This window comes from Corvus cornix, chromosome 8, assembly GCF_000738735.6.
Source record: "Corvus cornix cornix isolate S_Up_H32 chromosome 8, ASM73873v5, whole genome shotgun sequence".
Taxonomy (NCBI): Eukaryota; Metazoa; Chordata; class Aves; order Passeriformes; family Corvidae; genus Corvus; species Corvus cornix.
Window position 1 is genome coordinate 21,821,064 of NC_046338.1, and position 26,629 is coordinate 21,847,692.

At 43.2% G+C, this 26,629-nt stretch overlaps 1 protein-coding gene across 4 annotated transcripts in view; it reads right to left on the reverse strand.

Annotated features, from left to right (window-relative positions):
- The window catches only part of NR5A2 (nuclear receptor subfamily 5 group A member 2), a 90,957-nt gene that overhangs the window by 56,659 nt on the left and 7,669 nt on the right, over positions 1-26,629 (reverse strand). Inside the window, exons 1-5 of one of the 4 annotated variants that reach the window (XM_039556163.1) lie at positions 24,569-24,586; positions 23,955-24,092; positions 21,420-21,538; positions 20,037-20,178; positions 16,665-17,311 (exon numbers count right to left, since the gene is read on the reverse strand). In XM_039556163.1, coding sequence (XP_039412097.1) covers positions 16,665-17,311; positions 20,037-20,178; positions 21,420-21,538; positions 23,955-24,036 — 990 coding nt within the window. In that variant the 5' untranslated portion in view covers positions 24,037-24,092; positions 24,569-24,586. Of the gene's footprint in view, positions 1-16,664; positions 17,312-20,036; positions 20,179-21,419; positions 21,539-23,954; positions 24,393-24,568; positions 24,587-26,629 lie in introns of those variants that run through there. The other 3 variants (XM_039556162.1, XM_039556164.1, XM_010409266.4) reach the window with 3 other exon arrangements.

Genomic DNA, 26,629 nt, shown 5'->3' on the forward strand with positions numbered 1-26,629 from the left:
TGTCTAAGCATGTTGGTAACATGACCTTGGTGGCACAATGCACATCACTACGGCTACGCACTCACGGGTCTGCCAGGCTCTGTCTGTCACTGTGTTTGCCTGTGTTTGTACTGTGCAGGGGTCACTTGGACTCCTCTTCTAACAAATGACATTCTGTTGCTATTCTCTTACAAGTATCACAGCCTCTGGATTTAATTTATCATGAGTCTTGATTACAAGGAAGACATAGCTTACACATTGTTCCTATGATTATCTGCACGTTGGGCACAATATAACTTTACAATCAAATGACAGAGATTTCTTACAGCAGATCTGGATCCAGTTCTCTGGAATTTATTTTGGTAATCTTCAGGCAGTCGAATGAAATAGCTGAAATATCTTTGACTACATAATATTTGCTTATATTTGCTTATATTTCAACAGAAAAGTATTGTAAGGTAGATTTACTAGACCAACATTTTCAACTGGGGTGGAAAACATCATCATGAATAATGATGACAATGGTAGGGGAAAAACAACTTTCCTACAAGTGTTGAAGATTTAAAAGAATGCCTGTGTAGTTTGGGGCCAGCACTCTGCTGGGATTACTCTATCTACTCCCAGCTGGTAGCCTGCAGTTCATGACAGCCTTTTATCCGTTATCAAAGCAACAAGTGGAAAAGCAGATCCTCCTGCCTGCTAACACTCTGTTCAGTTCTCTCTGTAGAATTTCTGCTTCTAAATCTTTCCTTTTAACAAGTCCTCAGATTTCCTTCCTATGGCTGCAGGAGACACTAAATACCTCTCAAGTTTTTAGCTCACTTGTCTAACTTAAACTCTGCAGAACACTGAAGGAAGAAAGAATAATTGCACTGTACCAGCACATTTTCTTACAGGAACTGACTGAAATGCAGAATGAGCCCAATCTTGCTCATACTGGAGTGCTGAGAGTTTGGCAACTGAGTTCAGTGACAGCAAAAGAAGAACCTAATTACTCAACAACATGGTACCAATATAATGCTTTTACAGCTTATATCAGTACTGTGTTACTGTTGCAAAAACAAAGCAAACAAACTGCACTGAAACTTATGACATATATCCTGCACTTACTTTGCTTTTTTAGTAGCATAGGAAACATAAAAAAGGTAGAACTAGGAGATATTAAAGTATAATTAATGCAAATTCTTTCAAGCAAAATCTATCCACCGAAACAGAAGTTATTTGTTATAAAAACAAATCTAAATTAATAAATTTTATATAGTAAAAATATACATCCCACTTTCCTTAAATCATGCTGTCCTGGAGTAATATGTCTTAGAAACACAATCCTGTAACAGTAACTACAATCAGGTAAAAATCAAGAGAATTTGACAAGCTGTTATGTAGGCTACATTAAACAAAAATATGTGTTAAGATTTTGGGGTTTTTTGTTAAACACTTTGGCTTTTAAACAGATTTTCCCACAATTTATGACAGTTGTGCAATGACAGAAGATGCCATGGGAATGCATCATGGCAATGAATCTGGGACTTGCTCCCTCTCTGAACCAAGGCCTTTGCCACCAGGCTCCTCCGTGCATGCCAAGGTGCCCCTTTGAGCTGGTCACAAGAGATGGGGCAGGGCCAGGTCCTGCCAGCACCGTGCCCTGCCCGCAGCGCAGTCCTGTCGCACTGAGCAGAACTGCCTCTGGGGCCTCTGGTGCTTTGCTGAGATGTGGGCAGTAGCGTCACATTTTCATGAGGTGCCTGAGGTAAATGTTCCAGAGAAGGACACACAAATTTCAAGATATGGAGTTACTATCTTAATTTTTTTCCCCATAAGCTGACGCACATGCAAAAACCCTAACAGAACTGTAATACAATAAACCAATGGAGGTCATTAAAATTATGCAAATTATTTTCCCATTTTTATCTTTCTGAGGGCATGTGCCAGCATAAAATATGGGGTCAGCAGGAGTGACTTCTGCCTGGGCTGCAGACACATGAGTGCATAATGGGTCCCTGACATCTTCTTCTGCCCCATTTTTGTCCCCGCAAGGCTGCCCCTGCCCAGCCGTGTATGAATGAACAGAAGTGCCTTTCATCCCCCACTTGCCTGGTGCTTCAAAAGGAACTACGAAAATAGCAGCAACAAAAATCCAGCCGCCTGCCAAAAGGCCCGCACACGTCCCATTCTCACAGGCATGCGAAAGGTTGGAGAGCTCAGCAAAATTTTTATGTACGGGAGCAGGCCCAAGGAAAACTCACACGCCATAACCAATTGTGGACAGAGGATCATCTATCAGCAGACAAATGCAGGAACTCCAGAATGTCTCTCCTCAAATGAAATAATATATCTTTGAAAGCCAATGCCCGTTTTAGGCCTGAGGCCCATATATCAAGCCTGAGAGGCTTGTGGATACGCTCCAGGGCCATTAACCTTCCACCTGTTTCCCCTTGTCCTTCAGGATGAGACCCTGCCCTTGATTTTACTCCCTTCCCCTGTTCATCTTCCGACAGAGTGTAAATGTAAAGCAGAGGGCCTGCGAAATAATTCAAAGGCAATGGACCAGGGACATGGTTACAAATCTCTGCCACTGGCACTGTGACTTATGCAGGCAGTTTGTCACACATGAGCCAGGTGACCTCTGTGACATAACAGAGAAAAATATCGCCCGAGATCAAAAGATGAGATTCAGAGCACTCTAAGTAACTCTGGTGTACACAGCCGCACTATGCGGCGGCCAAGGGATTCCTCTCTTCCCAATGCTGCTCGCTCCGCTCGCTAGCAGGCAAGACGTACTCCTGCTAATTTCAGTAAACTCTTTTTCTCTTGTCTTTTTGGAAATCTTTCCTGTAACCTGAACATCAATATTTTTCTCCTTCTGAAGCCCCTCTTTTTCAAAAAGGATAATTAAATTGACAAGGAGAGACAGCAAAGTGTCATTCAGTAGGTAAAAATTAACACATAAAAAGCAGCATGATTGAAAATGGTGGATTAGTCACTTTTGCAAATTGGGTCTATTTTAATCAAGTAATTTTTGAAATTATAGGTAGTACTAAAACTTTGTATGAGCACATGAAGTCTCTAGCATTGCAGTGAGAAGTCTTCAAAGTCTAAAACATTTATTGGGATTCAACTGCCACAATAGTAAAAATGAGAGTAGAGAATCAGAAACAGAGTAACAGTCATTTGAAATAAACCAAAGCAGATTGATTTTTTAAAAAAAATCTTGAATTCATTTTTCAAGCTGTGTGCCACATAGGAAGTTTCCCAGCTGTTTTGTACATTCAGGACTCTCTGCTGGGTGCAGACAAAAGAATAAGGCCTAATGCCTGTGTGTTTCTCTTTCACTCCCTGTAACCTAATGGTATGTCTGGTATGGACATTTAATTTTGTCTATTTCATAAATTAAAGAAAACCCTCAACTGTCACAGTATCCCTGGCATGATGATGAAATGAGAAATACAACTGTAGCTAGATCAGCCTAAATCCCATTCTAATCCTAAATCACTTTGTCACTTCCAACATCTAGTTGATGAAAAACTCAGTTTGACCCATGAATGTATATAAAAATACACTTACACAGACACACACAGAGAAATTCAGCACATTGATTACAAGTGTGCTAAATGTTACCTTATCAGCTATTTCATCCTGCTTCATCTCATGCCGACTTGGAAAATTTTGCAGCATTCAGGCTCTTACTCAAAATCACCTTGTGTTCCACTATTGAAATATATCTAAATTCACTAAATCTAAAAGCATAAAAAAAGTTGGACAATGGATGGGTCTTGAGGCTAAATCATGTAGCAGTTACAAAGAAATGCACAGCTGAAAATCATTTCATGTTTCCCATTGACTAAAACCTGACGTGCAGCAGTAAACCACTCTGTTGCAGAATGCTGCAACAGTAAACACAGTAAATGCAAAATTAATATTACAAAAAGATTACTGTGAAGTGTTACCACATGCATTTGTAAAAGTAAGAAAGCTGTTTGATTTTATAGTGCTAAAATATTTTGCTCTTTTTTGGGCCATATGATTAAACACACATTTTTCCTCTTTTTAATATCTCGAAAGAAAGTCTGTCAGAGATACAAGAGTCAGCAATTATGGGTCATTTTTGTCACCAGTTTCACTGAACTCCAAGTCAAATCCCAGATGTCTTCATTTTTGAAGAGACCTGGTGTTACTTCTTCATGTAAAATATAGGTGTTATAACCAAGTTTTCTGGCAGTCAGATCTTTAGCTCTTTTACACTCCTACTGCATACATTAATTTGTATTTAGGCTGGGTTTCACTTAGGCTTTCTGCATTTTTTAAAATATATTTGATGTATCCCTGAAAAAATTAGTATTTAATTTAAAAAGCACCTAACCCAATCCATTGCCTTTTATAGTAAGCATGATCTAGTGCATCTCCTTTTGTAATATTAATGAAATCTGGAAATCAAGGCTAGGCATCATATGCTACCATCATATGCTAATAGAGGGTTTTGCTCATTTGAGTGTTTGATCAGTTTTGAATGCCCGAATGGCCTATTAGAATTTCCAAGACATAAACTACTTTAAAATGTTATTATACGTATAAAAATACTATTATATGTATATAATAAATTTTAATTTTCATGGATACACACTCTGATGCGCATGAAATAATTTGTCTCAGTTACCTCCTGCCATGTGATTTTTGTGTAAATAGCTACTGAGCAAATATTTTATAAAATTGAAGGTTAAATTACCCTGATCCTAAAGAAGAGAATTTGACTCTAGGTTATAATATAGCAGAATGTCTTGTCTTGAGGAAAAAAGCCTTAAATTAATTGGTTGACATAATACACAGATGCAACAAGCCCAGTTAATAGTATTTTTGAGTGCATGTGCCTCCCTGGCATTTAAAACAAAATAAAGCAAGGAGTATGTAACATTAACAGTAATTTAACAAATAATAATAATTTGGGGCATGAATCATTCCTTACATTCCTTTCCAGCTACAGACAATTTCTGTTGGGAAAAGTGCCATATAGTATCGACAGTGACAACAAATTGTATTGTCCAGTGAACATCTGTTTCCGACTCCCACACTGATACTGCAGGTTGGCTACTTCTGATTTAGTCTTCACAGGCTGCCCAACCACAGAGGAACTGGAAATTACTGGTACATTCAACTTTTATTATTGGAACACAGGAAAACTTTATCATCATGCTGGGAAGTTCTGTGTCTTTTGAAATATTGGAAGGAGGATTACGTGAGCACAGAAAGCCACATGCGACAGTTCTTATGAAGGAGAAAAGTGTCTGTCCATACACATGGGTATGAAAGTCTGAGATTAAAATCTCAAAATGGAACAGTATTTCTGTTTTCAAGATGTGATGTTTGATGATGAGGGGGTGGTGGGGAGTGTTTATTCTTAACAAAACCAGCAGCATTGCAAAAAATGACCGGATTCTCCCAGTCTTGCTCAAAATGTAGCATTGTGTCCATATAGAAAATATCTCTGAAAATCAAAGCAGTGTCTATAAGGCAGAGCAGACTGAGGTTCAGTTTGAGTTGCAGGCTCTAGCCCTAGAGAATTGAGCTAACTCATATTTACTGCACCAAGTTACTATGATAGCCACTTAGACAGTAAGGCTGTGTTAACTAGCTGAAATTACTACTGTTAAAAAAATCAAAGACAATACTAAGCAATTTTTTCAAAACTAAGGGGAGCTTGTTAGAATGATAAATGTCTTTTTTTTTCCCTCATAGTTATGCCACCATTGTTAGAAAAATGTTAAGTTTCACTTTGGCTGGGAAAAAGAAGAAATGAAGATACATTTTTGATAGGCACCATGTACCAGTTTGATAAAGCTCCAACTCCTGGTCTGTAAATTCTTTTACAGAGAAAGAAGGAGAGCAAGAAACTCCACTGAACTCCTGTTAACACTAATTACAGTTGCCAGCATGCAGCAGAATCAAAGGCAAAACATGTGGAGCTCCCATTGAAGTCAAGAAGAGAAGGGTATGACTTAAAGGAGAGGCATGCAAATTAAAAATAAATGTGGTTCAACGTTACCAAATGAGCTACTCATGTAAATACTTGCTTTGAGGTCTAACCCTTCCTACTGGGAACACTCTCCCTGAAAGTTCATTCCTAGTCAGGAGACAGCATTGTCCTTGACCACACTTGCCAAATGAGAACCTCTGTTGTGAATGATGGGTCCAAACCAGTGTAAACCAATTGCCACGTGTTTCTGTCTAAAGTTACTACTATTGTTGCTGTTGTTAATATTCTTGTTGTTTATTCACTGTAATATAAACAAGGACCATTATTTTCCAAGTCCTGCATCAGAAAGGCAGTGCTATTCCTTACAGCAATTTTGGATTTCTCAAAGACTTGAAAGTCTAGGTAGAATCTTAGCAATATGGCAAATATTCCAAATCGTGTTAGGACAATCTAGGTCTCGGCCGCAGATGCAGAAAATTACCTGTTCTTGTTTTTCATGAGTATGATATGTACTAATCCAAACAATACTCCAGTAGTATTTGTTTGTGAGCAGCTTGCTTTCGATCTCCTGCTCTTTCTTCTCTCCATATGTAGATAGAAGGTACATCAGTGACTGTGGAGTTGTTGAAAAAGAAACTGAAACTATTTGATGCTATAGTGACCTGGGTATGAGCTACACATTACTGTTGGCTTCCAGTTGCACACCAGATGGTTCACACCACCACCTAATTTAGTCTCATGTCTCCCAGCAGCCAGTCTACTACATCCCTGCCATCTCCCACAATTCTAGGGACAGGGTTGTTATGCCCTAAAACCACTGCACAGGCAAATGGGAGCAGAAACAGAAACTTAGGCAACTGTCACCTGTTATTCTTTCTACATGTTTTTGCTGTTACCTGAAGGAAAGATAATACTTAGGATTAAATATCTTTGTGGTTTTATTGGGGTTTTTACTGAGCTCCAAAAATACTGATATGATGACTGCTGGCCTGTATGACCCACACCATGAACCTTTTTCTAAAATATCTCCAACTTTTCCAAAAAACATGCACGAAGATTTCGAGGGCTTGTCACTGAAACCACTGACCGATTGAAGGAAAAGGTCACAAATAATTGCAGTTACTGCTGCTTATGTAGTGGCCGTGGCACTAGCACAATTCCCAAGAACGAGAAAGGAAAAGAAGAGAAAATAGATAACAAACAGGGCATTTAGAAGTAATATGTAGCAAATGAAACTTAAATGCTTGACAGGCCGCTTTACAGAAGAAAACAGAAAAATGGCAAATGCTATGAGTGAAAATAGAAATACAGTATGCAAGATCTTAACTTCTTATTTGGACAAAATTCTCACTGGTTACAGTAAAGCTTTTCCTGACGCAGTACAAGACTGGGTCCGTAAGCACAGCCTAACTTACCCTGAAAAATACTATATACAAGACTGATTTGTTCAGCTCTCTATTTAGGAGAGCAAACTGTTATAGGTACATATTTATTTCCTTGTGCAGCGAATTCTGGCCATAGTGTGGGGCTGAGGAAGGTTCCCATCACTGTTAGTCTTTTCTGCCCATACCTTGAAGAGGGAAGAAGCAGATTAGCATGACTAGACAGCCCTGTCTCTGCCTCTCCTGAAGTGCTGGATCATCCCTGAGACTAATCAGTTGCCTAAGGGATGCAGAAAGCTGCTTCTCGAGTGGAGAGGGATTATGACTCAGCACCACCAGTCTGCACATTACTCAGGACAAACCGAGAGACCGCAGTAAGTATTCCCCAATAAATACCAGAAGGTATCCAGATGAAAAAAAGAGATGGTGTTAACTGTAACACCAGAATAAAGATACAATTCTTTGTCACATTCAGTGTCACTTAGTCAGGGTGATGTTTCCTGTACTCAGCGAACACGCCAGTAAAAGAATTTCCTTGGCATAGAGACAACATGGAAATGTCCTTTTAAAATCAGTTAATACCAACAGAACTCATGAGCTAGCTGGAACCATTTCCTATGCTATGGAAAGAACACTCAAATAAGGTTAACCAAGACATTTCACCCTCCCAGCCTCCCCCCTCCCCATCTATTTCTGGATGTCTTCTTTTGTTCACCCTTTGCTAATTATAGTGGCCTTGCTTAGGTGATATTTATAGTCTTAAAAGAGTTGCATGACTTTTAGAACACTTTATTCATGTATATTTCCTGTGTTTATTGTTGCCTTAACTAATTTTTAAAATTAATTTTACTTGATCCAAGATTTTATTTAGCAACAAATATCAAAGTAACTTTTCTTTCAACAAATGCAAGAGCTGTATTTAGATGTAAAAAGTGTTTTTCTATTTCTGAATTTCTGAAAACAGATTTTAGTTTCTTTCCTTCTCCAAGTGATGAGTATGACAGAAAGCTCCAGAATCAAACAAAATGAAATTTCTTTTTTCACTGCAGTATGGTTACTTGGTATTTTATTTTACTAATTTATCCTTTTTTTTTGTCAGTAATGGTTGCTTTAATGAGTGGGATGTTTCCAAGACACAGTGTTAAATATTTTTTTCCCCAGACTACCTTGATGTTTTCCTAACCAGCTATAACTCAACTTCCACAGGTTACAGAAATGGAGAAAAGACACTGAGAACGTCTACATAAAATTACATCTTCACTTTCCCACCTGCACCGTGTTTTGTCACTTTCTTAGTTTTCCTTCATTCCTTCTTAAATCTGCCCTTTTGGTTCTTGCAGTGGCACTGAAAATGTGCCTGTAGTAATGCCAGTAGCAACAAATTCCAGTCCCTATTTCAAAATAGCAAATAAAGAACATTTGAAGGAAAACTTTGATGCATGCCTTTCAACTGTATTGAAAGCAGCTGGATTTGGGGAAATGTTAGAGCAAAACCGGTGGTTTAGCTTTCAGCAGAAAGGCTTCTCCTTCCCTGGATGCTGCCCCGCAGTCGGACGCGGTCAGGCGGAGGTAAGGGCGGCAGCTCTGCGGAGAGCCCCTGGCACCCGCGGCTCCCGATCGGCGCCCGTTCCCTGTCCCTGTGAACACAGGAGCCCTGGCTGGGCTGGCGAAGGGCACTCAGCCACTCGAAGGGAGGGAAGCGATCGGCCCCTTCCCGGGGAGCGCCGCTGGAGCCCCTCAGCCCCTCGAGTCTGGAGGCCGGAGCTGGGCACGGCCCGCGCCACACGCCCTGCCCTGCCCTGCCCTGCCCTGCCCTGCCCTGCCCGCGCTGCAGCGGCGCCTCGGGCTGCCAGCCCCGACCCCTTCACACGGCCCAGAGTCAGCCTCAGGTCAAGAGCAGGAACGTGCGAGAGCAGCAGAGCCGTGGCCCGAGTTAGCCGCTTTTTTTTCGGCTTTTCTCCCGTGTTATTTGCGGATGCCTGCGCGGGACACAGCCCCTCGCCTCACTTGTCAGCCCCAACACCCCTCATGGCCCCACCTGGGCCTCACCCACAGCGCCATTCAAGCTCCAGCCAAGGACCAGCCCTCCCTGGGCTCCCGCGCTGCCGGTACGTGCCCTTGTCTCGTCCCTTCCGATCCTGCCGTGTCCTTGGGGCTCCCAAGGCTCTCTGTAAGGGACGGGTGGAGTGGGATAGTCCTGTGGGGGGGGGATGGCAGCCCCTGCCCCTCGGTCAGACTGAGGCAATGGGGCTGCCGTGCCCAGCAGTTTCTGTGGCACGTGGATAGCAAATGTTTCAAATCCGTTTTATAGTGGGCCAAGATGATGTGTTGTGATTTAGCCAACATTAGCTCTGAATAAAACTGTGCTGGAATGGGAAATACTTAAGTCCTTCAGTATGTTCCTGTGCTCAGATAGCTATATAAGGTGCCTAGCCTGTTCTGAGTGATCTTGCGATATGCAGCCCAGTTTGAAAACTCTCAGATTTAGGCCTTCTCTCCAATAATGTGTCTGATGACTGAGTGTTGTGGAAAACATATTTGTGGTGCTACGAGAGGCAGCACCAATAACACTCATGGTGAGGAACTACACAGTTTCTCACTCTCCTAGGTATGTTTTGTTCAGATGCTGTGCTTCTACAAGGTTCTTTCATATGGCTGTATAGAAGAACATCCTTTTACATGATACAGCTTCAGCAGGGCTTAACAGGAAGTCTGTAAGCGACTTATGTATGGCTGGGATTTCATCTTTACTGTAGATGATCCTAAAGGCTACAGGTTAAACGAAGAACATCCTTAAATCTGACCAGAATTGATAAATTTATAGAGGCAAACTTCCACTGTAACTGGGAGCCGTCCCATAGAACAGAAATATGATACAGGTAGTGCTAGATCTGAATGATACAGGTACTGTACAAAACCTCTGCATTGGAATGAAACAAGTTCTCTTCCTGCAGTAAGAACTACAGCCTGGTTATACGAAATGTCATAATTTGCAGATGGAAAAATGGCTCTTTTTGGGTTTTTTTGAGCAAAAGCTTGCAAAAAATGGAGATATTTGCAAGTGAAGAGCTGTCATTCTAACAATAAAAATGTGACTTTATTAAGTGAAATCAGGCAATAGATCTGATTCTTCCAAGAGACTGGAATAGTTTAATTTTTAATGTGTAAACCTCTCCATCATTTGGCAAAAAGGTCGGGCCTTCACAGCAGAAAATAACAGCTAAAAATTGTCTGAAAATACAATAGACTGTCAACATGGCTGAGCATTCCCTGTTCAGTTTCTTAGTACAGCAGTTATTGTTGGACTTAACTTTAACATCACTTTGGACTACACACAGCATGCAAGTTCTAAGGAGCACTGGTTTTTCATCTTGCCCTACAGCACCGTGATACACATTTGCTAACACACCCAGATAATCTTTCTATGTCACTGCTGGCAATTGTCAAACTTAAATTGGAACCTTACACTTTGAAGGAAAACAATGAAACTGTAATGTCAAACTTCTGTTTCGTGTAACCAATACCTCAAACTCAGATAAACTCAGTGTCTGCTTCAGGACTTGTAGCAGAAGTGGCTGTAGCTATGTAATTCCTTGTGTCCATACATCAGGCTGTCATATCTCTGCTTAGGGGCTGGCAGCTTTTGCAATTGTTGCTTGCTCAAATTTTCTCTAGTAAGTAACAAAACTTTCTTACTGCACCATGGCTCTTCATGGCAACCTGGGTAGCTTTGCTGGTGAACTGCTGGGGGATAGGTGCCCTCAAGTGCAGAAGCTGTAATTCTTCCAAACCCACCTACCTGGAACATGGTTCTTAGTCACAGCATGATGCTTAATGGGGTATTAGATAGCAAATTACTAAATCCAGGGAGACTAAACTCAGTCTCCTGCTATCAGGGGTGATAACATTCTACAGCAGAGTGAAACTGAAGTACCAGTTCTGACATGGAAGGGTATAAGAGAATGTAATCTTTCCCTTTATGCTTAATAAACATGCCAGCACCGAACAAACTATTTAGAAAGGCTGCAAAATCCCATGCCCACATGCTGAAATACAGTGTTTAATCACAGCCTTTGTTCAGAGAAGAGACAGAAGATCATCATGAAGCTTATTCTAGCAATGTGTTCCTCTACATTTTTAAATGATTGAGGAGTAATTTTCTTAGATCCAGATACACTGAGGCCAGACTAAAAATCAGCAGTTACACATGACAACATATTAACTAACCTGAGTACTGATCTCAGGGGTAGTCCTGCACCTCAGTTTCTGGCAGCTTCCCTGATTGAAAGGACACTGCAGAAATTTTATTTCATCAGCTATGTGAGTTTCATTTCCTGTCCTGATAAACACACGCTACAAAGTCCAAAAGCACTTTAAGTTATCAAATTGCACTTGATTACTTAAGCCTAAATAATATATCAACCTTTCATCATCCTAAGAAAAATTTTAAGGCATTTCACTGCTGATTTTTTTTCTCAAAAAACAAAACCCCAGCAAAACCCAAAACTATTTTTTGCCATTCAGTGCTAATTCCATTTAATAATTGAATTTCTGTACTGTTACTCTTTATTTTCTATGCATTTCTTGATAGTCAACTACATGTAGACTGAAATTTCAAATGAAAGCTGATATATAGAGTATTACATTACTACATCTATCTAAATAGATTTCACAGAAGGAATTAAGAGCCTCCAGGAGTTCTGTTAATCCTATTCACATTAAGTTTGCACTTACAGAAATAAGTTGAAACTCTGATAAATATAGTTGCACTTCTGGGGAATATGTAACACAAAGCTAGGCTTTTGCTTGTTTATGAACTGCCAAAATATCTGTGATGCCATGTACAGTGCAAGTTCTACAGACAGGGTCCTTTTGAGTTATGTGATTAAACCACCATTTCTTTGAAGGCCATGGCTAATGTAAGCATGAGCAATTTATACTTACAGCAAGAAATCTGGCTTGGAACTGATACAGTGTGACATCAACCAATGGCCCAAATTTGCAAACTCAGTGAATAATTGTAGGATGAGCTTCTTTACCATGAAGTACACTGGCTCTTCCTGCAATCATTCACTACATGGTCTGTGCTCACATAGTACTTTGACCTATGACATCCTCACTGAAATAGGCAAATAAGGCAGGCTAGTATTTTTTGTGAGTCACCATTCTTTCAGTGCCTTTTTTTTAACTATTAACATTTAGTTGATTTTCTGATCCTCACCCAGGAGAAAGTATCCTGATGACTGTTCTAAAATGCAGGTCCTGTGCTTCTCCTGCCCCAGGCAGAGACTGCTTTCTTTTAAGGATTCAGGAATACTTAGCTCTGAAAGCAGTCTTTGAATTTTTCCTGATGTGGGCTGATGAGGAAAGACCAGTCCAGAAAAGCTGTCTGAATCCTTGCTTGGGGTCAGGCAGCCTTTGGACTCTAGAAACTCTTGCAATATTTTCTTTTTAGCTTTGTACAAAGACCTTTCACCTGACTAAGACAGCTGGCGACAAATCTAGCATCCCCAGGGCATTCCTGAGTTTTCTTAGCTGAGGATAAGATAGATATATCTTACTTTTATATTTACTGGGCTTTCAACAACTCCAGAATAGCAAACAAAGGCCTACTTTACTATTACTATTACTATTACTATTACTATTACTATTACTATTACTATTACTATTACTATTACTTACTACTACCATCCTGAGTCTATTGGGACCCTACCTCTATTTTATTTCATCTGTGTATAAAGAACCAAACAGAAACATATCTCATTGTGAATAAAAAAGTAATACATAATGTCAATCCCCAGAATTTATGACTTAATTACTACTTACAAAGTATTCTGACTTCACAAGACATATAGGGATGTTTGAGATTTTAGCAGGTGTTAAATTCAAATTTACTCGATTGCAATTGACTGTTTTGGATCTTACTCTGACATTATTATTAATCCTGACTAGTTGGCTTCTTTAACTTTTCCATTAGTTTCTGATATCCTACATGAAGGTGAGAGTATCTGCTCCTCAGCAAGTGTGAACATTACATACTCAAATCCATAAACAGGTCATATTCAAATGCAGTGCATGCTGTGGGTAGTTCTACCCAGTCAGTATTTTTCACTTTTACATTGTTAAATGTGTAACATATTCCAAAAGAGAATGAATGAAAATTTGTAGAGCAACAAGTGAGAAGATTGTGATAAGTTTAAGCTGGTAAAAGCTTCAGAAAATAAAGTTTTAAAATAGATTTGTTTTCATTTGATATCTCTTTAAAAAAAAACAAATCTGCAGCCAAAAGGAAAGAAAAAAAGAAAACTTAAAAGCTGTAGCTTGGTGGTGGGTTTTTGTTATTATCTCTAGGGTAAATGTGGCCTAAACCACTGACAGACTGGGACAGTATTTTTTATCATATCCTCCTCCTGAATTCTGCTAACTGCAAATCTCTACATTTGGCAGAAAGGAAAATGATTGCTCCTTTATATTAACTGAAGAGACAAGAGTTTAAGGAAAAATTTAGAATGAAGTGAAAAGATACAGTAAATAATTGCAAACATGCTGCCTGGTAACTCATACCCAGTTGTGCAAGGCATTGCTCATCATGACAAAGTCAAAATGAATTTCATACAAACCACATTTATACTTTTTTACTGTTTACTTATTACTGTTTAATTATTTGAGTAATTTAAAATTTTAGTCCCAGAGGTCTGCTAATGCACCTGTCTTATTTGAAAGACAGCTCAATATTCACTTGTTTAGACAAGTAGGAATAATAGTAAAATATCTTTTTGAGCAAATACATACTTCTCAGCTGTGAATAGATAGGGAACAAAGTTAACTGTTCTGAAAATCTAATTGCATCTTTATCACAATTGCCTCCCCTTCCTTCTGCATTTACAATCTGTCATATCCTTAGGTGGCTTTTTTTTTTACCCTCTCCCACAGGTATTCATGTCCTGTGGAGCAATCTGAAATACCTGCCTTTGCTACCTTGATTAGAAGAACCTGAAATCATGGATGGATAGAAGAGAGCTGTATTCAGGAAAGGTTTGGAAATCTTTTGTTTAATATTGTTACTGTCCTCTCAACTGAAAAGAGAGATGTTGTTACCCAGTTCTGTTAAAAAAGTAGGGTCTGATCTAAACAAGCTTTTGAAATTGAAAAGCTTAAAATTCTTAGCATTGTGTATAATCTGGTCCCTAAACTTTGGATGTGGATGGATTTCGAAGTGAGTTGTTATTGTTTTGGAATGCTGTGCAATTTTGTTGATCTTGTCCAGTTAAAAAAAATAATCTGGATATGCCAGAAGGTATGAAACTGTCTGACCTCAAAGCTTCCAAGATGCAAAGGGTACAAACATTAAGGTGAAAGCAATGCTTTCTACAAATGTGTGAAAATCAGTTCATGAGCCAAAGGCTCTACGTAGTAAATTTTTAGCATATATGTATTTCCAGAAGGCTGTGTGTACATAGTAATACATCCAGCACCAGGAGAAGTTGGTCAGAATTTTCATAAAAAAGTTCTGCATCTTTTGTGTCCATACTAGTAAACATAGCTTGGTTGAAGAATATAATCCAGGCTGAGGTTGGAGGTGAAGACCATCTCTTAAACTGTTCCCAGTATAGCATGTTGAATGCTTATAAAATTTCTCACTTTAATAATAAATGGAATTTTAGGGCAAATCGTAACTTAAAAATTTTAGCACTGAAAGGTATATGAAAGACAGTCATTTTTAACACTGTTACTCTAGACTAAAGTACTCCCCAGTGTATGGGTAGAAAGATCTGGTCTCACATATTTACAATAGAGTCTATTGGAAATATAACATGTTCACAGTTTCAATTGTTAAATTATTTAAATTATTTAAAGCTATAGCATGGCTTATAGCTGACTACAAAATTGTATACAACTGAGATAGCAAACATATGGCAGTCTTTTCCTTACTTTAATGCATTTTGATTTTCCTCTCTGAGTAAACTTCGTCTCTTCTTTCTCTTTGAATAGACTGAGTTTTCAATGATTCCTGCAATCATTCTCATGAAAAACTGGAGAGAAGCTGGAATTGTATATGCAGCATATACAGCTTGCTTTTCTTATAATCAGGCTTTATTTCATGTGTCCATGTCCTTATGGTCATGACAGGCATACTGTTGTGGCAAGCTTTCTGAGTGCAGCTTTTCAATGGATCTCCCTTTTGTGCTCTTAATTCCTGTAGATTCAAGTCTCAGTGAAATCCTACAGTAATTGTTACATTTGGAAGCTGAGTTATTTTCCCATTGTTTGAAAGTAGTCAGAAATTACGGGAGGTCACAAAACTTTACAGATTTCAGTAGCAAATACTTATGGCAAAAACAGCTTTCTGTAGTAAACAGACACAGTAACTAGCAATGTAGCAGGGAAATTCAGATGTGAGTTGAGTTCATCATCCTGAGGGGTTTTTTGAGACTAAAGATTATTCTTTCCAGAGCTAATTTCTGTTTCTTTCAAGACAGTGGTTAAAAACTGTAGTTCATATCTATTGTCTGATCTCAAATTTGTGGCTTAAAATTTCTGACTTGAAATTTCAGACCTGATCATAACAGACCACAAAGCTGCTTTAACAACAAGTCTGAGAAATGCAAATGGGGGAATTACGCACAGAAAGCTGTGCATGAGGATTTCCTGGGTGTGCCAACAAAATTAACAGCCTAGAGGTCATTGTAGCAGCCTAGACTAAAGGAATCCCCCATGTATCAGTAGTGATGAGAACCAAAAGGAGTCCATTAGGTATCTACTTCCTCCTTGCTTTCTGTTCCGTCCATATCCTGCTTAGGTTTCAGCCTGCACAGTTAATTAGACACACGGGAATGAATAAAACAATATCCCATTGAGAAACGGAATATTCCAAATATGGGCTTATATAAAGTGTGAATGGAGATGGACAGAAATAGCATTCCCCCATATGTTAAGTAAGGTAATGAAATAATTACATAAATGAATGTGGAATGGTGTAACAGGTGTGCTTACAGCCCTGAATACAAGCCAGACAGTGAGCGATGCTGACAGGGAAGGAGTAGAATTTATGTGAGGCCCTATGGATGTTAACAACAGTTGTGATAAATACTGAAGTACAGAAAAGATGAACTGAATATTGGATCTCTTTGCTACAGCTAATTACAGGCTCAGGTGGAAGTCAGCAGCAAGTTTCTCCTTGTAATAGTCCGCCTACTTCAAGCCAAATAAATAAGGAATGAGATGCTTGGGGGGGAGAAAACAAAACCCGTGCTTTCCTGCTTGAAGTACAAGATTGTAAGAAAAAGGTTTTTTTTCTTGACTGAATGATAATGTAATGTAAGATCGTTACCTACCTTAAGTTCTCTAAAGAAGATGCTACTCCTAGCCCACTCAACAATGGAGAAGAGCGTTTGGTCAGCCATTTTACACATAAGCCCGAATGTGTTGAGCTTCTCGTGTTTGCTTCTGTTGGCTTGCTCTTGCTGCAGATATGCCATGATTTTAGCTTGGACTTGCGGCTCATCTGGCTCACATTTCAGGAGTTCCAATATCAGATGTGGGATACTTGCTGGTGAGCTTGTTTGATAACTATCCATGTATGAGTAGCCCATTATTGACTCTGGTGAGCTAGTGTAAGGGTCAGGGTACTCGGACTTGATAGCACGGCTTGGAAAATGGCCATAGGTTTGGTAGCCTTGCAAACTGCCATGGGGAGGCATTGTCATGCTGATCGGAGAGGTCACAAAGGGACTCCTGTCATAGTCTGTAGGAGGCAAGGCAGTATGGTTCAGAGGTAGGCCTTTAGAAGCTGAATGGATGTTCTGAATTGCAGAGGATATTGTCAGGTCAGTTGGCATTGCTTGGATCACCTGAGTCATGGCTTCCAGTTTCAGTCCATTTGCTCGGATAAGGGCTTTCTTCTGCTGCTTCAATGCCCTGTCTCTCTTGTACATTGGTCCAAACTTGTTTCGACCACCACGCATTCGGTCAGCTCGCACAGCTGTCAGGGGAGAGGAGGTCGTAAATCATTATTAACACTTGGAATCAACATTCTTTAATCAAACATGTATTAGGAAAGAGCAGAAATGTAAAAACGTAACTCTTCTTTTTTTTTTTCCAAATTCAGAGTTGCACTTTTATTCCTAAAGAAAAGGATTTATTTTGACTTAACAAATGTCACTTTTTTCTGGTGATTTAAATGTCACATGCATATATTACTAACAAAGAAGGACTTCTCTGTACATTGATTAGGACACAGGGACAAACACAATGGATGGCTACAGGAATTTCACACCTGCTGTGGGATCATGTGGAAATCTCAATGTACATTTGGGTTTATATCAAGCTACTATGTCATTAAGAAACAAGGGCTGAAGTCCAGAATTTGTCTGAGACGTATCCAGCAGACCACATTGTCTCATTATAATCATTCCATTACTGCCTTCCACCGCAGCAAAACATCTGAAATGTAAATTGTGAAATGTTCAGTAGTCACAAAGGAGAATACATTTCTCTTGGCAAAAAGGGAGCATTTCCTTTTGATGATTCTGTTCAGGTTGGTGTAAAACTTTGAGATTTCTAGTAAGCTGAACAGCTCTATGGAAATGTTTAGCTGCAGTTGGAATGTGCAGAGAGAAAGCTGTCAGCTTGCTGCCTTCCACATGGAAGATAGAAGTGAAACAGAAACTATTGACACTGTTCTGGCTTATAATATCTCTGGAATTAGAAATAATTAAAACAAATCCTACTCAACAGCTGCCTTGGGAGTCATACTGGTGGTCTCTGTCACAGCAGTGTCTGTCACCATGGGATATATGTAATGGACTAGTGAGGAGCTTTCACCAAGCCCACCTTGCCCAATGGCAATTTGATTGAAAGAGGAACCTTTGACAGCCTGGTGACATGTTGAGACTGCTGAGATAGCTGGAGGTTAAGTTCTTGAGCTTTTTATCTTAGGGATTAGTAGGACATTAAAAATTTATTATGAATGCTAGATACGCATCATATTGTACCTTATTGTAAGGACTTTAACGTTTAATGATTTTTTTTGGTCCATGGTAATTTATGAAGTAGACTTTTAAGGCTATATATATCACTATCAGGGAAATACACATATAATGTCACAAGTATTTACAATTAGGAGAGCACATGTTCTCCAAATTTTCTAAACAAGGGAAAAGAAGTTGTATGGATGTGTATATAAGGAAGCTAAAGTACATTTTCTGCAGTACCTTTAAAACTCCAGGTTCTTTGCTTGAATTTGTAGGAAAAATGAGCTGCCAGTATTGCTGCTGAATGTTGACTTTAAACAAAATGCACAAAATTAATTACATCACTAGTAAATGTAATTAATTTTAAATCTCTATACACAGTATCCTCACAGGTACTTTGCAATTAAAAACTATGAGCCAAATTGGATTACCAAGTGCTTTTGTATAACTCCTACTTAAATTTAAGGTGAACTTTATGTAATCACGGAAGACTAAATTTGGTCTTGTATCGTCAGCAAGTGAGAGGAGTTAAAAGTAGGAGTAGACAAATGTATTTTATGCTTCTTCTTAATGCCAACAATGACAAAAGGATTCCACATGTCCTGTAATTGTACTATTTGAATTTAGAAGCACATGCGGTGATTCAGGATGTTTGGTGCCGTGTGTCAGTGCTAGCTCTGTCTTGTGGGCAAATACAACAGTATGGAATCAATCAAACTGCAGGAGGCTGATTTTTCTGTTTGTTTCAGTTATATCAACAGCTTTCCTTTGCCAGAGCCTGGTGTCTGGGTCTTATCCTTTCTGGTTCCCTTCATGGCTTATGGTTTTCCTCCTTGGCCTGATTTTTCCCGGTTAAGCATCTAGGGTGAATGTCATTTCAGTACAATTGTAACAAGAAGGAATTTAGGAGCTTGTCCTTGGTCAAGGGAAAATGTCATCTGCTGTGAAATCTGAATTTTAATATTTTATATATCAAAGTTAGAATGAACTATGTATGATTCACTAATTCAAGTTGATGGTATTTTTGCATTCAGTTATCTCAAAGGGCATTGTACACTTTTCATTGTTCTCTGTAGATGAGAAAGTGAAATGAAGTCAAAAAGTGTAGTTCAAAATGCCTTATTCTCTTTCAGTTGCAATAGCCTTGCAGGTGTATCATCACAAAAATATAGGACACAACTTTAGAGATTATTTGGTTCCTTAATCTCAAAGGCAAGTCAGTGTGAGAAAAAACCTTATTTCATCTGTTTCTTTTGTTCTGCCTTGTTGTCAGAAGAATATATGTAAAAACCCCCAAACAACCCAACCCTAGATAAAATACAAATAAAATCAGATCTCTCTTCATACCAAATGTAATAATTATTTTTTCTAATCTGGACACTTGTTACATATTTTATGTTTGATCTAAATTAAGTCTTTTTAAAAAGATGCAAAGTTATTCAATCTACATCCATGAAGTCACAAACTAAAAGCCTGAAATATCAAACTATATACTTATATGACAAAATGGATTATGGTTTTGACTGGTTGCTAAATGGTAGTGATCTACCATTTACTTATTAGATTTTTTTTTTATAAAGCAACAAATTCACTGAGCATACAAAGTAACCTTTTATTATAATTTCAAAGCCATAAATATATAACTTTTATATAAATATAAAATACAATGCAGTAACATCTTATCCTATTATTTTATAATATAGTTGAAGATACCAGCAAGACTATAGCTCTTACCTTCCAATTTCATTCCAACACTTAGACATTTTTGAAATCGACAGTAAGGACATCGTTTTCGCTGTGTTTTGTCAATCTGGCAATTCTGATTTTCTATACATGTGTACCTTTTGTTATTCTGGACTGTTCTCTTAAAGAATCCCTGTATGACAGACACAAAAATTAGCCTGTTTTGCTTGAATGTGTGTTTCAGCATTTTATGGAAATCACTGTAATACAATTTTCAGATGTCATTCGAGCACTTACAAAGTTACATAGTTTATTTTAAATTAGTCAGCTGAGCCCAGGAGAAAGCCACCAGAATCCAGAGGAAGTTTTCTTGTGTTAGTGCTGTGTTTTATAGACTTAATGCCAAAGCTTGGTAAGACTTTAAGAAGGCTGTAGCCTTCTGTGCTTCTAACACTGCTGGCGAAATAGTGACACTGACCGGTTCCTATCGTATCCTTTAATCATTGCAGAATTATTAAAGTCTTCCTTTTAAAGTAGTTTTACATGAAATAAGTAGGAACACTGTTGCAAAGATAAGAGAAGTACAGAGTACCTCTGGCTATTCTACATCCCAGTGGGGCATGTTGGAGGCACAGTAAGTGCTTGTCATTCACTTCTCATTGATTATTTTTTTAGTGAAAATATAGTGGGCTAAGTTAATTTTTCCATGCAACTAAATGTTTTAAATTGCATTGTTCTAGCAAAGGAGTTCTGCTTACAGTGCACTGCTTAAATAACTGTAAAAAACCTTTAAAAATTTTTACATGAAAAATCTGACCTGTCATAAATTCACCATTATTTAAACCTTATAGAAAAATAGACCGACACAGGTATGTTCACTTTTCTATATGTTAAATGGTTACTGGACTTTGTGTGTCAAGTGAGCTCTGACAGTTACAGTTTGCATGAAAAAAGTGCATGGTCATTATAATCACAGAAATTTACATTGCAATATTGAAGGATGAAAATAAAAATCTTAAGAAAGCTGCATTAGATTTTGGAAAGCTGATCTGCATTGAGGATAATCTTCCTACTTTATCCTCCAGAAAAAGAAATACTCTGAAAATATACAAATCAACTAAAACCAGTATTTAGGACAGTTAGGAGTGAAAGTTGTTCTAGAACTACATCACAACAGCAAAATACTTAAAAGCAATGACAAAACTACAATGCAAACCAGTCCAAGTTGTTTCCATTTGTGCAGATGTCTCTCTCAAAGAGACTTTTAAGTCCTAAAGCTTTTTGGTGGTTAATTATTTTATGTGAATGTATTAAGAAACATATCAGAAATTACCCAAATTATTATACATCTGGTTTATTTATCCTTTTTTTTTCTGTCTATATTTGAAACATTTTTGCTGTGCATGTGTTTTTATGGAGTAATTAGTACAGAACCTTGCAGCTTTCACAGGTGAGAAGTCCATAATGGTACCCAGACACTTTGTCTCCACAGACTGGACACAGCTCTTCAAGGTCTTCATCATAAGAGTAATTCACCATTTTAAACTGAGACACTGGGGGAAAGGAGAAATAGCACATTCAATTAGAATTTACATTACTAATTCAAATATTCTGCAACTTTTCTCATCTAGAGAAAAAGCTTACTTAAACAAGGACACCACTGAAAAGAGAGAGAAAAAAGTTTTATTTTAAAAAACAAATTGCATGGAGACATGCAACTTTCCATCATCAGCAAGTCTGCATGGTACTTAACAAGTGTAACAAAACGCATCAGCTTCTAAGTTTTATGTTCTAAATATTTATACTTAAAGAGTGCCTTTAGCCTAGTCCTTACTTTATGGAATCACAAACTGAAAAAATTCATTTAAATCCGAAAAGGATCAGGAGCAAGCTTTAAAGAAGCAGAACGAAACTTGTATATTGTAAACTTGTATATTTCACTTGTATATTGAAAGTAATTATTTTCCCTTAAAGTTTTCTTTCAACATCAGCCCGTAAATTTTTACCTCGACTAAACCTGTATCTCACAGTGCACTTTTGCACTGCATGAAATCCAAGGTAGTTGCTCACAAAACCAGTTTAAAACGGCCTCCCCCGCGCCTCCCAAGCCCGTCGTCTCGGGGTGACCACCACCCCTGCGGGCCGGGGCGAGCGCTGCGTGCCGGCACCCCCGGCTGCCGCAGCCAGCGGGTCCGCGGCCACGGGGGAGACGCTTTTTAGCTGTCCACGTGTCGGCAGAGGGACAGCGAGCCGGGACCGCCGTGCTCGGGGGATGCGGCCAGGGTCTGCCCGGCCGGCAGACCCCGCGTCCCCGCTGCCGGGGGCTGGCGTGGAACCTGCACGCAGGGGCCGCCTGAAGTTTCCGCTGCTCGGGGAAACGCAGGGAGGAGCCGGCCGTCAAGAGGGAACGGGGGGCTAAAATACGCGGAATGAAAGCGCGGAGCGCGGTTACTCGAGCCGGGGTCCCCTCGCAAGGAGCCCAGTCAGCCGCTCCGATTATTCCTAAGAGGAAACTCAGCTGCTCAATCCAGGGCCGGTTTCCTTCCCCTTCCCTGCGGCTAAACCTCCGACCTGCTCGGCGAGCACCGTGGCAGCGGAGGACTCTTGAACACAGCAAGAGGCTCTGGGCATCGCCCTTGGACTGCTTAGGATGTCGCCTCTTTGTCTTTAACTCCGCGGCTGCCACAGTTCGGGGGCACCGGGGCGGTCAGACTCCGCCCGAAGCCCCCGGCCCGGCTGTCCGGCTTGCCAAGGCAAGGGGCTGCGCCCCGGCGTTCGAGGGAGCTCGGGGGCACTGTCCCGCCGTCACACTGCCGGCAAACGTTTCCTGAGCCACCTCGGCACGCCTGGGGATCTCCGCCTGTCAGCGGCGTGGGGCGGACACGGGGCGGCCGCAGGCGGAGGAGGAGGAGGGTCCGGCCCTCCCCTCTGCTCCCGCGGTCGCGGCTCCAGGGTCCGACGCTGCGACGAAGTTCCCCTCCCCGTAGGAAAAACCAAGTGGGAAATCAGGGCTTTTCCAAGCGCCGTGCGGTAGCACGGGAGCCTCCTCCGCGGGAGAGGAAAGGGGCGGTCGGGTCGCCCCCACTACCTCCGAGGCCCCCAGCCCACTCTGCCCCTACTTCCCAGCAGGCTCCCGAGAGGAGAGGGGATCATTTCTCAAGAGCAGCCGGGACGGGAGTTTCTGCCCCGGGAGTGTCGTGCAGGACGGGGCGGGCAGTGCCCGCATACCGGGCTGCCGGCTCCAAAGCAGGGAGCCAACCCTCGGCGGGGTCTGCGCCGGCTCCCTCGGCGCACCACTCCGGCCCCGAGCAGGGCACCGGGGATAGTCCGGTTCCGCCACCCCACATAGACATTTCCAGCGCCATCCCAGCTCGGGCATCCCTCTGCCTTCCTGGGTACCCCGCAAGGGCGCAAATCCGCCACGGACTCCGGAGCTCTCTCCTGCGAAGTTTCGCGACACCGCCGGTGCCACCTGCACGGTACCTGTGGGCGCCGCACCCGCGGGACAGAGCCCTCGGGTCCCGTTCCGGGACGGTGTGTGACACACGGGGTGCTCGCCAGAACTTTCACGCGTAACTCCCCGTGCCATAAACTTCGAGGCAGTTTTGCGCGGAACGGAAATTAGACCGAGATCCCCTGGATCTGCAGCGGGGCCGGGCAGTGTCCGACGGGACGTCTGCACCTCAGGGAAGGCTCCCGCCGGCTAGATGCTTGACGGCTCCTCGGCCCCGTTTGCACCTTCTGAGCAGGGCCTTGTCGTCGGCCCTGGCGCCTCGGCCCCCCGGTGCCCGCTCGAGTCACCCTGAAAGCTGGCCCGCGAAGGCAGGGGCTCGGCGGGGCGCGGAGCGGGCGGTGACGGGGCAGCTCACGAACAACTGCCGCAAACTTTTTTGGCAGGACGAAAGGGCGCTTTGCCCAGGGAAACCCGAGCGTGCGCGGAGGGGGAGCGCCGTGCGCCTCCCCCCTTACCTTGCATGTTTTCCGGCATCTGCCCCTGTTCCCCATTCGACCGGGCGAGTCCCAGGGCCTCCGTTTCCACTTTGGGTAGCATGACAAGGCGGCTGCGGGCCGGGCTGGGGGCTCCGTGTCCGTCCGCGACACCAGCACCTGGACACGGCAGCACAGATTTAGCTGGAGCAAGGGACGCTCGGCGGCTGCTGCCTCTTCCCCCTCTTCCTGTTCTTCCCTCCCTCTGCTCCACGCCAGCCCTTGCCCAGCTGCGGAGGGAGCACCGAGCGGCCCCGGCCGCCGGGAAGCACCGCCGGGTGCCCGCGGCTAGGGGAGCCGCGGAGCGGTAGTCGGGCTGCAGGCGGCGGGGGGCGGACGAGAGAGAAGGAGGAGGAGGAGGAGGAAGACCGGGGGTGCCGGGGAGGAAGGAGGAACCCCGGGAGCCCGCAGCAGCTCCGCCCGGGGCTCAGTACGGCGGCAGCCCGGCGCCCCGATCCATGCGGAGCAGCACAGTGCACAGGAGCACTCTGCCGCCGCTGGTGCTGCTGGACAGGGTTCCCACCCCCGTCCCCTCCTCCCTTCCTCCCTCCTCCTCCTCCCCCTCCCTCTCCTCCTCCCCCTTTTCCCCTCGGTACAAGTGCGGAGGTGCCAAGTCGGGACCTCTAGCCCCGGGCCCGCGGGAGGCGCTCCCGGAGCCCGGGGGGTGCAGGGAGCGAGGTCTCCGGCGAAGGGGGGCCCCGACACCGCGACTGCAGCCAATAAGGCAGAGGCGGGATGAGCAACACCCCCCGCGCACACACACACACAGAGCACACACCGTGGCCCAGTGAAGTCACCCCCTACCCGGTTCTTAAACGGGGCTACGGTGTGAGGGTCTGGGCTGCTGCTTCCCCTCCCTTCCCCAGCGGAGCCCGACGGGCCACCAGCCTCGCCGAGCTGGGCTACGCCTGCTCTGCCTTCAGCGGCCGTGCCTCTTTGCCAGTGGGCAGCCACACTCAATCTCTCTTGGGGCCGGAGGGGCAATGCCTTCGCCCGGCCAGCGGCGGCTGCGGAGACCCCGGCCCTCGCCTTCCTTCTTGAGCGGGTGGGATGAACAGCGGAAACCCCAGCCCTTGCGGCCACGTTGCCGCCGCCCAGCCCTGGGGTCTGATACAAGCAAGCGGGAACCGCGTTGGAGCTCGCTGTACCTATTCAGGCTTTTCGGGTGTCCCTTCTCTAAGCTTCTTGCGAAGTCGGCCAGTGTCAGCCGCATCGTTTGCACAAAAGCCAAAGCCCTGGCAGAGGCATCCCTTGAGCCCTTTTCCCCGATTCACAGTGCAGCAATCGGCACTCGTTTGCAAGTTGTCCCAAAGAACTCGTTTCTCGCAAGCGGGTGCCTCGGCGGCGAGAGCGTTGCGGGGGCTCCGGGGGGAGACTGAGTGCCGACCGCCCGGCGAGCCGGGCCGGAGGTCTGCTTGCCCTCGTTGACCTTTCCGCCCCTCTCTCGCCGGGACGGTCCGGGGCGTTCCGCCCCGTTCCTAACTGCGCCGCATAGGTTTGATGGTGTGGGATGAACGATATTTGCACCTTGGAAAGCATCCGAGCCCCTCATCCAAGCGCTCTGTTGCCCGTACTCCTCTGACTCTTTAATCTGTATACAGTGCTGTATATATTAAGAGCTGAAAATGTTTGGCGATGAAAATTGCTTCCGATGGAAAGTGGGGCGCGGGTGTCTCCAGCGCGGAGTATGGCATTTCCCATCGTCTGGGAGAGAGATAGTAAAAACTGGCGGTTGTAACTTATTCAGTAGTGTTGATGATCGCAGGGTGAACCCGCGCTGGGACAAGCATTCCACACGCAGAGAGCGGACTCGGCTGTGCTCTTAACTTTTTGCATCCAGTAGCTGGGAGACCTTTGCTAATTCAACGCAGATTCTGAGCCAACCCAAGACCAGCGCCACAGGACTAGAAAAAGTCTTTTCTCCCTTCCCTGTGCAGCGTTTGATAATTAGGGGATGGATCCAACGTTCAGAGAGGCTCGGACCTCTCTGTCGCCTTCCATTCTCACCTTTCGCCATTCCCCCTCGGACAGGAACGCGAGCGGGCGAACGATACCAACGCGTTATTTCTCAAGTTATAATTTCACAATTTAACAGGACGTCTGCGAATAAGTTTTAGGACAGCAATATGGTGAGCTGTAGGAGCGAACAGCTCGATGGCTAAGACGAGGTGGCTGAAAACCATCTAGAGAGAATGACTCCGTTTCTAGCCAGAAACAAGTCGGGCTGAGACCCTGTCTCGGCCCTTGGGAAGTTATTCCCAGGAGCATTAGTTACAAACAGTCCCTGTCAGGTGTCACCGTGTAGCATCGCCCTGCGCTGAGCCCGGGCGGTTCAACGCTGGCGGCGACAACGGAGCAGCGCCGGCTCCGCTCGCTCCCCCGGGCGCCCGCCGTGAGGGCTGCGGGTCGGGGGTCTCCGGGCCGGGGCCCTCCGGCCTTCCGAGCCTGCAGCCGGGCCGCCTGGGCCCGACGGGCGGCCAGAGCACGCCGGGGGCGGCTCGCAGAGGAGCGGCGCCTCCTCGCAGCCCTTCCCCGCAGGAGAGGAGTTGTCAGAGCACAGCCCCAGGTGCATTTACAGCGGAACATCGGGACACCTGCGGACCTGGGTCCTGCAGCCCGCTGGGGACAGCCGGTCCTCTCCCTCCCGCTCACCGCCG